Source organism: Crotalus tigris, unplaced genomic scaffold (genome assembly GCF_016545835.1).
Source record: "Crotalus tigris isolate CLP2741 ecotype Arizona unplaced genomic scaffold, ASM1654583v1 scf7180000024280.1573445, whole genome shotgun sequence".
In the NCBI taxonomy this organism is placed as follows: Eukaryota; Metazoa; Chordata; class Lepidosauria; order Squamata; family Viperidae; genus Crotalus; species Crotalus tigris.
Genome location: NW_024100452.1, coordinates 545,527 through 562,716, shown reverse-complemented (window position 1 = coordinate 562,716; position 17,190 = coordinate 545,527). Strand labels below are relative to the sequence as shown.

General features: G+C 34.2%; 1 protein-coding gene across 15 annotated transcripts in view; it reads left to right on the top strand.

The window, feature by feature from the left end:
- Window positions 1–17,190, top strand: part of FRY (FRY microtubule binding protein) — a 195,884-nt gene that overhangs the window by 174,125 nt on the left and 4,569 nt on the right. For 12 of the 15 annotated variants that reach the window (XM_039323584.1, XM_039323583.1, XM_039323574.1 and 9 more), the window contains 8 exons: window positions 1,268–1,468; window positions 2,021–2,182; window positions 3,209–3,375; window positions 4,153–4,342; window positions 7,018–7,167; window positions 9,219–9,317; window positions 9,838–9,921; window positions 15,211–15,228. In XM_039323584.1, the coding sequence (XP_039179518.1) occupies window positions 1,268–1,468; window positions 2,021–2,182; window positions 3,209–3,375; window positions 4,153–4,342; window positions 7,018–7,167; window positions 9,219–9,317; window positions 9,838–9,921; window positions 15,211–15,228 (1,071 nt within the window). The remainder of the gene's footprint in view (window positions 1–1,267; window positions 1,469–2,020; window positions 2,183–3,208; window positions 3,376–4,152; window positions 4,343–7,017; window positions 7,168–9,218; window positions 9,318–9,837; window positions 9,922–15,210; window positions 15,229–17,190) is intronic. The other 3 variants (XM_039323576.1, XM_039323575.1, XM_039323585.1) reach the window with 1 other exon arrangement.

Here is a 17,190-nt window from a genome sequence, read left to right as displayed (position 1 = left end):
TGCACAATTGCCTAGGAGATCCTGACAAATGTTATTCTTGTGATAGAAATTCTGAGAATACCAAGAGAAGCAATATATTTTGTAATATATTGTCAAATATTTGGTGGGAGGAAAATATTTATAGCAATAAGCTAGCTAAGTATAACCTTTTCATTTTCATTTTCATTTTTCTTTTATTATTGTAATGAATGCTATAAGAAATTCCACACTGTTAGATCTGCACAGTTTACAATCTTATAAAATGTTGCTTTCCAATAGGGGCTCCCCAAAAAAGTAAACCTTAACTTCACTTGCACAAACAATGAGATTATGTGACATCAAGTTGTTTTTGACTCCTAGAAACTACATATTAATGTTAGACTGTGCCACAAATGGAAAAAGTGCAAGGAGAATTGGAGTACATGCCATTAATCAAATTCATTCATGTTTTAAGCTAACTGTAAAGATCTTCAGTGTTTTCAGTGATACAGAACCATGTTTCATTTCTAAAAGTAAGCAAACCTGTCAACACATTAATGACTGAAAAAAAATCTATTAGCAGTTCAACCCAATTAAATCCTGTAAGACTTGTTTCTATGGAAGCAAGTATAAGATTGCACTGTATAATGTTAACTAGATTTAAAATGTAAACATAAAACACATTTTAAAAAAACTAAACTATTATTAAATAAATGCTTGTCTGTTTTTTACACATAAAATAATTTTAGGAGGGTTTCTTTTCAGAAAATCAGGATTAAAAATAAAGGCTCTTTTGATTTTGGAATCTTGCATTATGCATGCCAAATTGAGACTGTAACATTTTATTTTAATTCTGATCTTCAACATTGTAGATAGGTAGGTAGGTAGGTAGGTAGGTAGGTAGGTAGGTAGGTAGGTAGATAGATAGATAGATAGATAGATAGATAGATAGATAGATAGATAGATAGATAGATAGACAGACAGACTGATATTCAACATACTTTTTTCAACTGCATGAACAAATAATTTCATACATATAGAAATCCCTCATAATAGACATTGCTCTTACTAACTGTGTACAGTGTAAGGGTGTCTCATAATTTTAAAATTTTAGTCTTCATTGTCAGTCATATGAAAATAAATAGAATTTCATCATTCCAACATTCTGAAAATTAAAGTTTTGAAAATAGCAGAATTTTTAGAGGAGACAGTCATAATATTATTAAGTTTCCCTCTGTAAATAGCTATGGTTTTATGTTTCTGAATATATATATATAGCAGAGAAAATAAATCACTGCTATGATTGCAGGGTGAAAGCATGGACAATTTCAACTGGGGAGTTCGTAGGCGGTCTCTTGACAGTCTGGACAAGTGTGATATGCAGCTTCTGGAAGAAAGTCAGCTTTCAGGAAGTATTCCCAGCCTAAACAAAATCAACCATGAAGATTCTGATGAATCATCGGAAGAGGAGGACCTTACAACAAGCCAAATCTTGGAACAATCAGAACTTGTAAGTACTTAAAGTTAAGCTGCTAGAAAGTAAACTACATTTAAAAATGAGGAAAGATGGATATTTGAATTCAATTCAAATGAAAGTGGATGTCATAACCTTTAACTGAGTATGTTCTGAATTGCTTCACCTTTTGAGAGTCAATAAATATGAAAAAAAAATGCCCAATTTTCAAAAGTTGCCAGATACTCTCATATTTGATAAGAGGTACTGTTTTCTGTGACACATCACATTTGATTGAATTGTTCATCTCACTCTTTTTAGTAGAATATTACAAGAAAAAGAGAAAAAACTTCACAAGGAATCAGCATTTATTTTTAAAGATGTGATTATGAAATTAATACATTTATTAAGTATATTATTTTCTCCAGAAAAAAATCATAAATAGTTTCAGAAAGACTGTTTGTGGGAAAATGATGTCAGCTCTCTCCCACTTAATCAGGCTTGTATGGGATGGATAAAGGAGCAATCTTTGGGCAGTACTCACTCAGTGCTTTGGCCTAAGCAGAAGCATCACCCAGAGGAATGTGCCCTTTCTCTCTTTTTTAACAGATCATGACACTTTCCCCTTCTGAAGACATAAATCACATTGATGCCCTTTCCACGCCATGTGAGGCAGCAGCAGCCGGTCCACCTCCTTTCAGTTCAAGAACTTCTAGTTTTAACACATCTTTGCCAGAAATGAATAATCTCCAGGTCTCTGAAGAGTCAAAGGTGAATTAATTTAAAATTTAAGAAACAGTGGCTGGAATAGCGAGTTTGGGATACATATTTGCTTAAAGTCAAGAGTTTTAGGTCTGCAAAATAACACTTTACATTCCGTATAACAAAGTCAGATGTATTTGTACACCAAATTAAATATATAAGCTTCTCAAGTTACATTGGAAAATGTTGGCATTTTTACAGCTTTAATAGATTAGTGCACTAAGTGGCCTGTGGGAGTTAACATGAATTCTATTCCATCCCCTAAATGTGGGAGTATTGTGCTACTGAGTGTAGTGAATTCCATTTTTGCTTGTTTGGGCTACTTTGAGATTGCCGATTACAGTATGCAGAGTTTTGTAAGTCTCAAATGCCTGAAACAAAGCATATTATTGACACAACTATGAAAAGTTAGTAAAAGTTAAGGGCTTAGTAGATTTGCCTTGGTTGTGCTTGTGATTTCTGTTTTCTTCTCTTGGAAATGCTTTCTTTTAAAAATGTTCAGTAAATTTTGTAACTCAAAAAGGTAGGATTTTTTTTTCAGTTGAAAAATTGGTATTTTCTTCCCTGATTTTATATACCTCTGTCATGTTTTTTTCCCTTCCTTTGCTCTAACTGAAAAGAATTGATTCACCATAATAATTTTTTTTATTTTAATTGCTCATGTTTGGAATTTTCATGCAAATGAATAATTTTAGTTCTGTGCAGCTGTATAATAAATACATCATATCATATGACCATATTTGATAAAGAAACTTTTATTTGGCTGTATCAATATTATCAATATTATTTGACTTTTAAGCACCCCTAAGTGACCTTGTCTTTGCTTGGAAGTAATCAAAACTTTTCTTAGCTATCAGAGTTGTAGGCTAGACTCAGAACTTTAAAAGAAAAATCATTCTGGAAGAAAGCAAGAGCAATCCACTGTATTGTTTCTAGGAGTAACATGGGGATGCATTCATTAAGTCATCTGAAACAAAATCCAGTTCAAATTGTACTACAAATTGCACTATTTATAATTATAACTGATTCCTTTAGGTGGAAGGTGCCCAAGAAGAAGAAGATACCTCAGTTCAGGAGGATGATCTATCTGGATCTACCAATGAACTCCCAGCAGCATTTGAATACAGTGATAGTTTTAGTCTAGATATGACTGAAGCTGAAGAAAAAGGTGACCGACTTCTAGACCAATATGCACTTGCCAGGTAGGTTCCTTCCTTCCTTCCTTCCTTCCTTCCTTCCTTCCTTCCTTCCTTCCTTCCTTCCTTCCTTCCTTCCTTCCTGTTCAAGGCAATATACATAGCACTCTTATCTATTGTTCCCAACAATCTCCCTCTAAGGCTGTGAGCGTGAGTGGTCCATAGTTGCCCATTGAAATTCTGGCCATTGGTGGAACTGAACACAGCCTTCCTGCTCTTAGTCCAGCACCTTTGCAGTTGCTCCAGACCAGTTATGTTTTACCCCAGACTTTGGATTAGTTCTTTCCATATGCACATATATATTCTTCATAACAGTATTTACTTGAAAGGAAAATATCTTCTTAGATGCAGTCATGGTGATATTTTTGTTTTTATTGTCTTGTTTTCCTTTGAGGCAGCGGTCATACATTTAAGGTTGTGTTTCTTTATGCATATATTTATGTATGAGAGCAGTTTATTTTATATTTCTTTTTAATAAATAAAAGTGCACACAGCAAAATTCACAGCATAACAAAACAGTAAAGTGGTTCAAATAAATGAAAGCTATTTCCTAAAATAAAACTAAGAGCAAATGTTTAAAAATGCAATATAAATTTCAAGAGGTTTAATTATAGGTATGCCAGGATAAATTGAAAAATTGAAAAAAAAATTGCACGATAGTGTATAAGAAACAGTTCATGTCAAATCATTACATTCATTAAGATTGTACATGTATGAAAACCAAGGCACATATAGACACATTATCTGTTTTTATCTAACATTGTGAAATTTTCTTTGTTACAGTTTTGGTGAAGGTCACCGCATTGCTTCACCCCCACCTTCCCCATTCTTTTCTGCTATCCTGGCTGCATTTCAACCTACTGCCTGTGATGCTGCAGAAGAAGCTTGGCGTAGTCATATAAACCAGCTTATGTGTGACTCAGATGGCTCCTGTGCTGTTTATACTTTCCATGTGTTTTCCTCCTTGTTTAAGGTAAGGAAATAGTTCTAGAATCCTATATGATTAATCCTGGGTAAATATAAAAAGCTTATAATTTGTAGTAGAAGTGTCTAGAAGAAAATTGCCTTATGTGTCACTCTTTAAATTCTTAGATGATGTTTACAGAAATTCTGCTTTCCTAACTCTTGTGCTCAAACCTTCATAAAGGTGCTTTCACATGGACATTTAAATGAATATAGTTCATTACAGTAATTTCTTGCTGCATCCAGTCAACCTAATTATTCTGAAGTCATGTTTTCTCTTTCTTTACGCTGATTTAAGTAGAGAGATTCAGAAGAGAAATGTGTATTTCTGAAGATGGATTGTTCCTATAGATTTTATGAGTGTGGCTTACTTCAGCTAGTCATAGTTATAGTTGTTTACTTCTTTCAGATTTTTCCTATTCACTTTTCTAGATACCTCAATTCTATGGGAAGAGTTTACATACTTTAAAGTGACAGAACTTTAAAACAGTCAAATTTCACATTTGGGAACTGGCTCTGCAATCTCTTCTTTCTTCTATTTTTTGCTCTTTCATAACTTTATAAAGAAAATAATATTTTATGTTTATATGGGTCAAAACAGCTGGTACCACTAGCATTGTAGAGTATTTCAGGAAGTAAAATGAATCTTGGGGGAGGAAAGGTAGTGGCAAATCACTTCCATGAATCCTGTTGTTTAAAACTAATTGCACTGTTTTGAAATAGAGGACTATTTGCATTTTTTCAAGAAAACTCAGCAAAGTTTGTTGAAAATATGGCAGAATTATCATTCTGGGATTTTAAAGCATACTTGCAATAGACATTAGAGGCACCTATATTACACTTAACCACTTTGGGAAGGAAGAAAGCTGAGGTTGGTAGGACAAATTTGTAGATGTTCAAACACATCTTATACAGTGTTTTGAACAGTATACAGTGTCCTTTATAATAAAACACTTAAACAGAGTTGAATGATAGTAAACACTAAAATTAAATTCTTCATGCAAGAAGAAACTGAAAGACAATCCTCTATTGAGAAAAAGGGTCATGCCTGGACATAGTCTTTTACTTTTAAATAACTTTGTTTAGCAGGAAAACAATTTAAAATTGTTTGGTCATGAAAATCTCACATCTGTTTAGCTGTTCTATTTTATATTAATATACTTGTCTGGTAATAACGTACCCTGATAACTCTGCTTTAATATTCAACACAAAAATTTGCCACCATGGTTTTTAAATGATAAACCAAAGTTATTATTAGCTGTTTCCAGTTATAACAGAGCATTTCTTAAGGGAAAATAACCTCAATCAAGAAAAATGAAAAAAGAAATTCTACTTTCATAGTCTCCAGCTGAACTTCATTGTGTAAGAATTTTTTCAAGTAGTACCTAAACACAGAGAAGCCTCTCCTGTGATTTTCTTTTTTTAATAATGATTTTATCAAACATTATAGTTAAACAGACAAAAACTACTTTATCTTAACTACAAATAGTAAAAAGAAAAGTAGAAAGTAGAAAAAATAATATAGAAAGAAAAATAGAAACAATTAAATGTAGCAAAAAAGCAACCTCTCGTAAGAAGAGCTGTGTAAGAACATTATTCAGATAAGCACAAACAACTGCAGCAACCCAGAACACCAGAAAAAGGAAACAGGCAACCTATAAGCATCTTCCAATAAAATGGACACTCACACAATAACTTTTATCAACCCACTACAGTACAACCAACAGAAACTATGAAAAAGATAACACTGTCATACATCAAAAAATCTCAGCAACAACCACAAATACAACCACATGGCATTACCATAGCACACAACCAAGCAAAGGTTTACAACACATCTTAACTAAACCAAAAGACCCAGTAGCTCCAGAAAAAAAACAAGAGATGTCATCTACAACATACAGTTGTAACAATCATTCAGGTAGGAAGGAGACTGGCACAGCACATTCATGAATACCAGCATTACAGATATAAATATATTCTTAAATATATAAATATACACCCCACTTAAGTTACATATTTCATGTTAAATCATACAAAAAAAAAAGACATTACAGATACTCCTTGACTTACACTGGTTCCTTAGCAACTGTTCGAAGTTAAGACAGACTCCTTGAAAGCTACTTACCACTCAGTTTCAAATTGATGATAGCTGCAGCACCTCTGCAGTTATTTGCCCTTATGCTCGACCACAGGAATGCTGCAGCACTTACCCATCCACCCTGCTAAGTCCCTGCAGCCATTCATTCACCCGAGGGAGATCAGATTGGCTGTAGTGCATCCAGCCTGATCTCTCCTTGCTTGCTGGAGGCTGGCACACTCCAGCAAGCTTGATCTCTCCCAGGTCGCTGGGTGGGAAGGAAGCTGAAGGACTAGGAGGACCCAAGGGGCGAGAAGTAGCGTATGGGATGTCTCAGGGTGGAGGAAGCTCAGGAAAGGCAAGCCTGGGCCTACAGTAGGCCTCCCAGGGCCTCCCTCACCCTTAAGGAACCCTGTACCTTCTTAACAACCCATATGTTTGTTTCCACAACTACATCAGGGAGAGCAGAGGATGAATGTTGTCACCACTTGCAACCTTAATGGGCAAGCTCCATTATGGTCGTAACTCAAGAACTGTCTGTGTATGAAACTAAAAGATGTATTAAATTCTACAGCAAATATAATGGGCATAATTCTGCTTTACAGAATATTCAGAAAAGATTCTGCTTTCTAACTTGTGATGCTGCCAGCTATCTTGGTGACAATCTGCGAGGAATTGGCTCAAAGTTTGTTAGCTCATCCCAGATGCTGACTTCATGTTCAGAATGTCCTACACTTTTTGTAGATGCTGAAACTGTGAGTATATTTACATAAGCAATCACACTAAAGCAGCATGTTTATTAGAATTACGTGGATGTATAATTTCATCATATCTTTTCATGATCAGCATGCCAGTTCTTCTAAATATCTGTTCACTGGATAATTAAAGATATATTCCATATTATGGAGCATACAATACAACCTATAATGCACAATTATATTTTATTTATTTTTATTTTATTTATTTGTATCCCATTTTATTATTATTTTTATAATTAACTCAAGATGGCAAACATATCTAACACACCTTCCTTCTCCATTTTCCCCACAACAACAGACCTGTGAGGTAGGTTGGGTTGAGAGTGAGTAATTGGCCCAAAGTCACCCAACTGACTTTCATGCCTAAAGCAGGACTTGAACTGACTCCCGCTTTCTAGCCAGATGCCTTAATAACCAAAATCTGTTTTTGTATGAATTACCATGTCAGACTATAAATGGAAACTTACATCACCAAAATGCTACCATTCAAATTCCAAACCATTTTCTTCATGAAGAAGACTAAACTAGAGTCTGAAGGTTGAGTCATGGTACCTATTTTCTTGTTAGTTTGGGACATTTTGCTGGTCACCCAAGCAGCTTCATCAGTCAGAGCAAGTTAGTTAGGCAGAGTCCTTGTAATGTACCAATTCTTTACACATTTCTTCCCCAAAGTTCATTGTGATATGTCAATGCGGATTTTCAGTCATGCAGGTAAAGTTGTTGATTGAGTCATGACAACTAGACCTATTTTCTTAATTTTTGAGATGTTTCACTGTTCATCCAAGCAGCTTCACCAATCAGAGTAAGTTGGTTAGGAGGAGAGGTTAGTGCAGGAGGAGTTAGTACATTCCAACGATTCATAGTAATAGAGTGGAGTGGAGTGGAATGGAATGGAATGGAATTGAATGGAATGGAATTGAATGATAGAGTTGAAAGGGATCTTGCAGGTCTTCTAGTCCAATCACCTGCTCAGGCAGGAAACCTTATACTATTTCAGACAAATAGTTGTCCAATCACTTCTTAAAAACTTCCAGTATTGGAGCATTCACAACTTCTGGAAGCCGGTCATTCCACTGATTAATTGTTTTAACTGTTGGGAAATTTCTCCTTAGTTCTAGGTTGCTTCTGTCCTTGATTAGTTTCCATCCATTGCTTCTTGTCCTGCCTTCAGGTGTTTTGGAGAATAGCTTGACTCCCTCTTCTTTGTGATAACCCCTGAGATATTGGAATACTGCTATCATGTCACCCCTAGTCCTTCTTTTCATTAAACTAGACATACCCAATTCCAGCAACCATTCTTTATACGTTTTATGACAGTGGTGGCGAACCTGTGGCACGGGTGCCAGAGGCGGCACTCAGAGCCCTCTCTGTGGGCACACGCACCATCGCCCCAGTCCTAGGCCTTCAGCTGGGTTTTATAAAACATTTTCGCTTTAGGCCTCCGCTGCTGTGTGCAAAAAAAAAAAAAGGTTCAATCAATCAGTCAATTTCAACTTCTCGTAGGAAAAAATAAGATCTTGCAAAGTTGGAATTGATTGATTGAACTTTTTAGTCCCACCCAGTCTGCCGTTACCACCGCAGCCACGCCCATCCAATTGGCCACACCCAGCCAATGGGCCACACCCACCCAGCACCCGACGATGCATAAGAGGGTTTTGGGTTGCAGTTTGGGCACTCGGTCTCTAAAAGGTTCGCCATCACTGTTTTATGATCTCTGCCTGACAAATTTACTCTGACTGATGAAATTGCTTGGCTGAGCAGTGAAACATTTCAAACCAACAAGAAAATAAATCTAATTTCCATGACTCAGCCTTAAGATAACTTTACCAGGATGACTGAGAATCTTCATCAGCTAGACCAGCAAGTTTCTCTGCAACATCTGATCTCATATGAAGCAGTGTGCCTCAGACAAAGACATTTCTGCATGACTATTCCAGAGTTTAACTCTTATGGGATTGTTCCTACTGATTTTCATTACTCAATGAGAGCATTTTTTTACCAGTGTTTGAAAGAAACAATGTTCATTGAAGCATCTTTATTTTTTCCAGCTTCTCTCTTGTGGGCTTCTAGAGAAATTAAAGTTTAGTGTCTTAGAACTGCAAGAATACTTGGATACATATAATAACAGAAAAGAAGCAACACTTTCTGTAAGCATGATTGTTATGTTTTATTTTATATTGATTTTGTCTTATTTTTAAATCTAAAATCTGGAAGGGGATTAGTTCATCAGTAAGCCATTTTTTTAAAAAAAAACTTAAGAGCTAGTTACACTGATGTTGTATATTCATTACTTTCAGAATATACTACTTATCTTAAAGAATTTAACTTTAAAAACTTTATCATATGTTAGGAAGTAAACAAGATCTATAAATGTTTTTAGGGATTGGAGTTATCATAATGTGATTAAATTTGATTAGGTTATAATGTAGTATCTACTACATTTTCATTCAAGAATTTTATATTCAGCACAGTAATGCATCAGTTCTTAGATTTATCCCAGAAAATATTTAGAAATTCAGTAAAATGTATATTATCTCAAAAGTATGATTTTCAAAAAATGGAAAGATTATGTCTTTTGTGCTAATGCCTATATAAATATGTGTGGGTGTGGATGTGTATGTATGTATGTACACACATATATACATATATATTGTTTTTTACAAACAGTGGCTGGCAAACTGCAAGGCAACTTTTTCAGGGGGTTCAAGAGATGGGGTTATCACCTGTCAGCCAGGAGATTCAGAAGAAAAGGTAATAAAAATTCTGGTTATATGGTATTGTTTCTGGAAGAAGGTTTTTGTGTGCCTTGTGTTGGTTTCAATTTCAGTCTAATACCATAGCAACTATGAAACTTAAATATAAGCAGATTCTGAATTATTCTCACACATGCTGAGGGAAGGTTTATACTGCCATAGTTTGTTTTTTTTTAAACATTGAAAAATCCCTTCTTCCTTCAAATTCCCATCAGTAAGCCACCCATCTCAACCAAATGCCAATAATGGGGAAAGAAACAATAGTTTCCTTTTCTAGGGCTGCCAGCTTCTTTTTAGGGAGAATACCTCTGATGAATTTGAAGGGAATCTTTAAATAGACCAGCCTCATACTTTTCGACAGCCATCCTCCAGCTGTTTCAAAGACTTTTTTGGGTTATTCATGTGCATATATAATACAGAGATTAGCAGCAAAGGGTCTGTGCCTGCTCCTGCATTCAGAGGTGATACAGGAAAGACCATTCAACAGATACAGCTGCCTCAACATTAATGACTTCGCAAACTTTGACTATTTTGCACTCATTACTATCTAATCAGAAAGTAGACATATATTAGTGAATAGGCTTATGTCTCACTTTGGACCAGAAGGCAAAAAAATGCTTTGAAACATAAGTGAATGTAGTAGCATTTGTCTGTAGTGCCTTAAAGCAGTTATGCCTTTTCCAGGATCATTCATTTACCGCAAAAGCATCTTTTTGCCTTCAACTCGAAAATACTCTTTGAAAAAGCATGAAAGGGATTCCCCCAGTAATCTAGAAGCTTGGCTTACATTTCTCTTTGGGAAAGAGATGGAATAAATGGCCAGATTTATGTAGATATGTATGTATTATGTTTAAGGGCTTATAGGTCAGTCTTCCAACGCTGAGCAGTTTAATCCCCTAGCTGGGATTAAAACCATACTATTAGTTTCAAAATAACTACATCAACATAAAAAAATGTTCTAATCATTTAAGATTACCATATATAACATATTAAGTGGTGAATAGTACTCTGCTCATGCCTGCTAACTTATCACATAAATAGATGTGAATAATAAACCAAGGATTTCATCATTCCTGACATACCTAGTATACAAAGATCCTGTCCAACCCTGTGATTCTATGATCCAAATCAGTTGCTTTAACTTGTTCCACTTGGCATAGGGCATAGTGTCCTCTTTTCTACTGTCTTATTAATATATTCCTGTTTAAGAAGCTCAAGGAATAAACCAGCACTGAAGACATATTGTAATATTAATGGACTGTTAATTCTAATGTCTTGGTATGAATCCAGTGCTAAATAATACGCTGTCCATAGCATGTTCAGAGTCAAGTGGTGAACAGTATATTCTGCATTTACATATTTCTTTACAATGTGTGTAGAAAGTAAAGCAGTACTGAGTACTTATGGCCTATTGCACTCCTGCTCAACACAGAATAGTTTCCTTGCCAAAGGCTTGGAGATGAATTTCACAGTAATTTTTTTGAAACAATAGAATCAGGAAGAAATATGAAAGAAAGCAGCATATCTGCCATAACTGAAAAAAAAATAGCTGATTTCCAGGATCTGTAGAGTGCAAGTAATGTTACAAATGTCAACATGTGGCTTCAATGTATTTTTTCTCCTGTAAAGTTTTGAAGACTGTTGATAGCTTTTGCTTTCTTGATTTATTTGCAAATTACTCTTTCAACTTCCTTTCTGTCATAATTTAATTGTGCTATTGGTCTAGTCACTGCTAAAAATATTTGCTTTTAATTTCCCACATTAGTTTCCTCTCTTTGCACTAGGTCTCCTCCCACTATTTTTGGCCATATGCATAAAATAATAACAAGAGAAAGTAAACCTTTTTCTTTATTTTTGTATGTGGAATTAAAGAATATTCAGCTTTAACTTCCCATTGGCATATCTACCTTTCTGGGATAATGAGGCTTGTAGTTTCTAAGCCTCATAGGATTTAGCCTATGATAATTGTTGTGAAAAAGCATTTGTTAATGATCTATTAGTTTGTCCTGGCATGCCATAAGCTTTATATAGCCTGGTAGTGACCAAGGCCATTTGCCACAAATTAGGTTTTTTTTTTCTAAACTAACCAAATCTAACTAATATAATTAAAACTGAATTTCTCCTGCTTTTTCCCATCCAAATGACGATATATTTTAATTCACAGACCAAAGCAGCATTCCAGTGCCGTATTTTGTGTCTCCTCTGGACACAAGTTTACATTATTAGAATGTGCTCATTCATTTACATTGAGTAATTCAAAGAAGATATGTTGCCTGATTATTGTTTTTATGTTAATTAAATTAAGTATTCAGAGAGTATCTCAAATCATGCAGAAAGATGTTGTCTATAAGACAAGCTCTGACAAAGATCTGTCAGATCTCTCATCCCTTTCTATCTGACTTCATATTTAGTTCACCAAACCATACTGAACTAGTTAAATGAAATTTTAAAGGATAAATTTTTATGAGTATCAACTAAAGCAATAAATCCTTAAAACTGTAGTGTTTCTTATATTAAGTAAGTTAGGATTAATCCACCAATAATTGTCTGTAGTTGATTACAGCTAACAACTTTGTCTGGTGCTAACCTGTGTCTTTGTATAATATTGTACAGCAAGGCAACTTTCAGTCAAATATGCAGCATTATGGTATTTCAGGATACTGCTGAGTAATTTAAAATCTATGTTATTGTTTTATTCATTTTCTCATGCTGTACAGCAAACAGTATTGATTTAATTCCAGCTAAGGCAGGGATAGGCAACCTTGGCTCTTTTATGACTCGTGAACTTCAAGTCCCAGAATTCTGGGAGTTGAAGTCCACGAGTCATAAAAGAGCCAAGGTTGCCTACCCCTTGGCTCTTTTATGACTCATGGAAACAGGGTGGTCATAAAGAAAGGCTAAGTAAGGAAAAATAGTCAAATCTTGAAGATATGAGGTACAAATTTAACACAAATTTGTACAGGTGGTCCTCAATTTACGACCACAATTGAGCCCAAAATTTCTGTTGCTAAGTAAGATAGTTGTTAAGTGCATTTTGACTGATTTTACAACCTTTCTTGCCATAGTTGTTAAGTGAATCACTGCAGTTGTTAAGTGGCACGATCATTAAGCGAATCTGGTATCCCCATTGACTTTGCTTGTCAGAAGGTTGCAAAAGTGATCACATGACCTCAGGACACTACAACCACCTTAAATACATTCCAGTTGAATTTTGATCACATGATTAAGGTATACTGCAACAGTTGTTAAGTGTGAAAAATGGTCATAAGTTGCTTTTTTAAGTGCCATTGTAACTTCGAACAGCTGTTAAATGAATGGTTGTAACTCAAGGGTTACCTGTATGTGGTGGAACATGAGATCCTGCTAAGACAAAACTTTTAAATGCCAAGAATTCATTATTCTTATCCAATGAAGCAGTGGTAGAAATTTTATACAACATATTTATAAAATGGCATACTAATGCTTAAGTGAAGAATAACAGTTTTTAATTATTTCTGAAGGTTCAAATATCACCATCATAATTTAGTATAATATTATTAAATGTAATAGTTATTATAGTCATAATAATTAGGTGTTCACTGCCTTAGTTATATATGAAAAAGTGAGATAAAAGTCTAATAATAAAGATAACAATCTAATTCAAAAAATATTTTTGTACTTCTGGGTATATAAACTCATACATTTTAAGATTTGTGTCCGATTATCATTATTATCATCAAAATATATCCAAATGCTTCAGTTTTAGCTAGATTGTATAGGTGTAAACGCTGCATTTCTTAACCTTACTTTCCATGGCAAGTTAATTATAATTTTTTTTCAAATATGAACTGCATATATAGCAAGATAAAACCACTGGTTTATCACTGTTGAAGCAGTAGATCTTTGGAGGAGGAATCATCTTTCATTTCCTTAGGATTTTTTACAAAGCTTCAGAAATGTTTGCTTGGTAGGGTACTCTCTTTCTCCATTTCTTACAGTGATGGAACAATGGTCCTATATGATGATCAAGAAGGTGTTGGAGATTATAATCACTGATCTAGGAAAGATGGCCCCAGAGTAGATTGTTCCCACATACTATGTTACTTACTGACAGCTGAATAGATGTTTGAGAAAGAGCTTTCTTGAAATAGGTGACTGGTGCTATTTTATTAGGAAAAAGAAATATTATACAGGCTCATGATTCACAGAACCATCATCTTTCATATTCTGGTTGGGTGTAGCATGACCTAATGCAAATACAGATGGTTTGTCAGCAGTTTGAACGCTGTGGGCAGTTTAATTTCTCAGCTATCCTAAAGAAATATTCATCTACATTAGCTTAAGTTACATTTTAAAGATATCAATACCCTAGGAATGATAGCTTAATTTACAAATGGCTTTCAGAAATAGGTTAACTATAGTTAACATCTACGGTACACGTGAGGCTTTTTTTATCAGAATCAGCAAGTACAAAATTGAGCATAAACAGAAGCTTTTAAGCACAACACAAATGAGGTTGAGGTGGGGCTGGCATTTTTTTTAAATGAATCATATTATTTTATTTTTTATTTTATTTTTAGAAAGGTATATGCTGCATATTCTATCATTGCTCCAAACGGATTACAACATACAGAAAACCTATTAAAATCATATAATCACCATCTTTATTAAAAAAAATCTAAAAACATGAGGAGGCTTTAAATCTCCTCCTAAACTATAATAAGTACATGGCAGTGAAATATCCTGCAAATAAGTTGGGCCTGACCTCCTATTTCAAAAATGGAGCAATCCTGCATTATATGTTTGCTTACCGCCTAGATATTGTTTGAAACCTGCATGATACTAAAAGAGCCTAATCAATTTGCATCCACAGCTTTTTAAAATTTCTTAAAATGGAAATTTTAAGATTATGAAAACACAGACTTCATAATTCCAACATTGTGTCCTTTTTTGTAACCTTTTCCTTCCAGTCTGTTGCATCTTGCTGGTGAAGATGTTGGAAATCACAAGCTAGTATATTATTTGGCCAGTTCTAATACATATTTATTATGGGATTTGATTTTTTTCCTTCAGATCACTCTGGTCTATAAGAGAATTGCAGCTATTGATTTTACAATTATTATTAAGATTTCCGAGCCGTGCATGTTGTGTAGTTGATACATCCTGAATCACTTTAGCAACTCAAAATAAGTTCTGCTAATTGTAGTAAGAGAGTAGTAGGAATGGCTGTGCTTTTCCAGTTGCATGCATTACACTGACACTTTACTTTCTTTCCTTTCCTTTTTCCTGTGCCATGCTTGCTGTGTAGCAAATGGAATCTCTTGCAGTAAGTTAAACATTCTTTTCATATTCTTTGTCCATTAAAATATGGACTAATAACACTGTTTTTAACTCTTAGCATGTTTCTCCCTTTACACTTTCTTATTTATTCAGTGTATAATCATTGTTATTAAATAATTTGTTTTTATTTTATTTTACTATACAATTTCCCAGGCTCCATCCCTTGAATGGAGCTTTCTTTGTTTATACATTCTGACCATGTCACATTTAATTACAATTATTATATGAATTTTATTTGAAAATATATTAACCTTCTTTAATTATCAGGGCACTCAGTTGCTGCTCTTCTGAATAAATCAAACTAATATAATATTTTATTAAAGAAAGTGACTTGTTTCCTGATTACATCACTGCAGCAAACTAGCTGTCAAGGTTCTGACTAATAAAACACTTCAAAGAACTTTCAGGCATTGTTTAACCTAAAAAGCCTTTATTAGCTATGTAACAGAGTGTCAGCATGGCATGGAGGATGCCAAGATCTGAATTTCCCTTCCTTTGCACATAACATTCCAGGCATTTCCCCTCCCCTATTTTGGGGTCATGATTCACATCTTCCAATAAACCTGGAGGGCAAAGATTCACTTCCTTCCCTTCCATACGCTTTTTCCTCCTCTCCCGTCTCATCTGAATTAACTCTAAAAATACCAGACAGTTCTGCATATTTTGTCAAAGCAAGAATATTCAATATTAGGAGCGTTGACATCAGCTACATTACTATTTCATATGAGAAGACTGTTATTTGTAGCTTGAATTGGTCATTTCTCTCAAGGACCAGATATCTAGTTAACAATTACATATTCACTACATATACTCATGATGCAGGAGAGGAATTCAACTGCTTTTAAGTGGCTACTATATAATGAGTTATGGTCTTGTAACAAATGATAATCTATCACCACATGAATTATTATGACATTAAGTAATTGAGTTTCAGAATTTACAGTAGTCATTTGCAGTCACTTACAAAAGCTATAGGGCAATAATTCTGAATCTGTACTCAACAAATCATCAAAGTAACCTATTACTTTAACCTATTAAAATAGTATAGGTCCTTCCTGCAGCGGACATCAAAATAAAATTGGGTCCAAATGGTATAATAGCATCAAATTCTCACAAGGTTTTGACTTTACAGCAAGTTCATAAGATTTTAAGAGGGAATGCTAGTGAAACAACAACAGTAATAATTCTAATATAATATTACAGTTCCACAGTTTCTGGTTTATATGGTGAAGCCTTTCAATGAAAATAAAATGTTCCAGATAAATGAAAAGTTTAATGAACAACTGCTATAATTTTTAAACTTAGGGAATTATCATAAACATAAGTAAACCAGGTAACAAATATAGTTTAGAGTAAAACTTTTAATTTTAATTTATCTGGCTGAATTTAAGTAATAGTTCCCATAAAAATTATTTACCTATTCTCAATATCTGAGTCAATAACATTCACTAGTTTTAGCAAATAATGTAATTTATTCAAAAGGTCAGTCATTCCATGAAAATAGGAATGAATCACAATCACAGAATCCATTGTGCTATTTCACAATGAGCCAGGGGTTTTGCAATGAAATCAGCTATGAGCCCTGCAACTGGGAAACTGAACATTTCAATTATGTCTAAACTATATTTTTTCATAAGAATCTTTATGTTTCATAACCCATGCTTTAAAATTCTATTGTTTTAACAAAACATAGATAAGATTAGCCAAATTATTTTGACAGAAGACAAAACAGTAAAATAAAATTAATAAAATAGAAAAAAGGCTTTGAAATTTCTTTTCATGGCCATATAGGAGAAGAAAAGGAAGAATACAGAGGCCTTAAGCTGTTTCCTATCACAATAAATTACAGTTTATGATACCAGAATGCAATTTCTGATACTACCTGAAGTAAAAGCACAGCTTGTTTGTTCTTAAATTTTATGTCATAAACTTATAAAAGTAATGCACA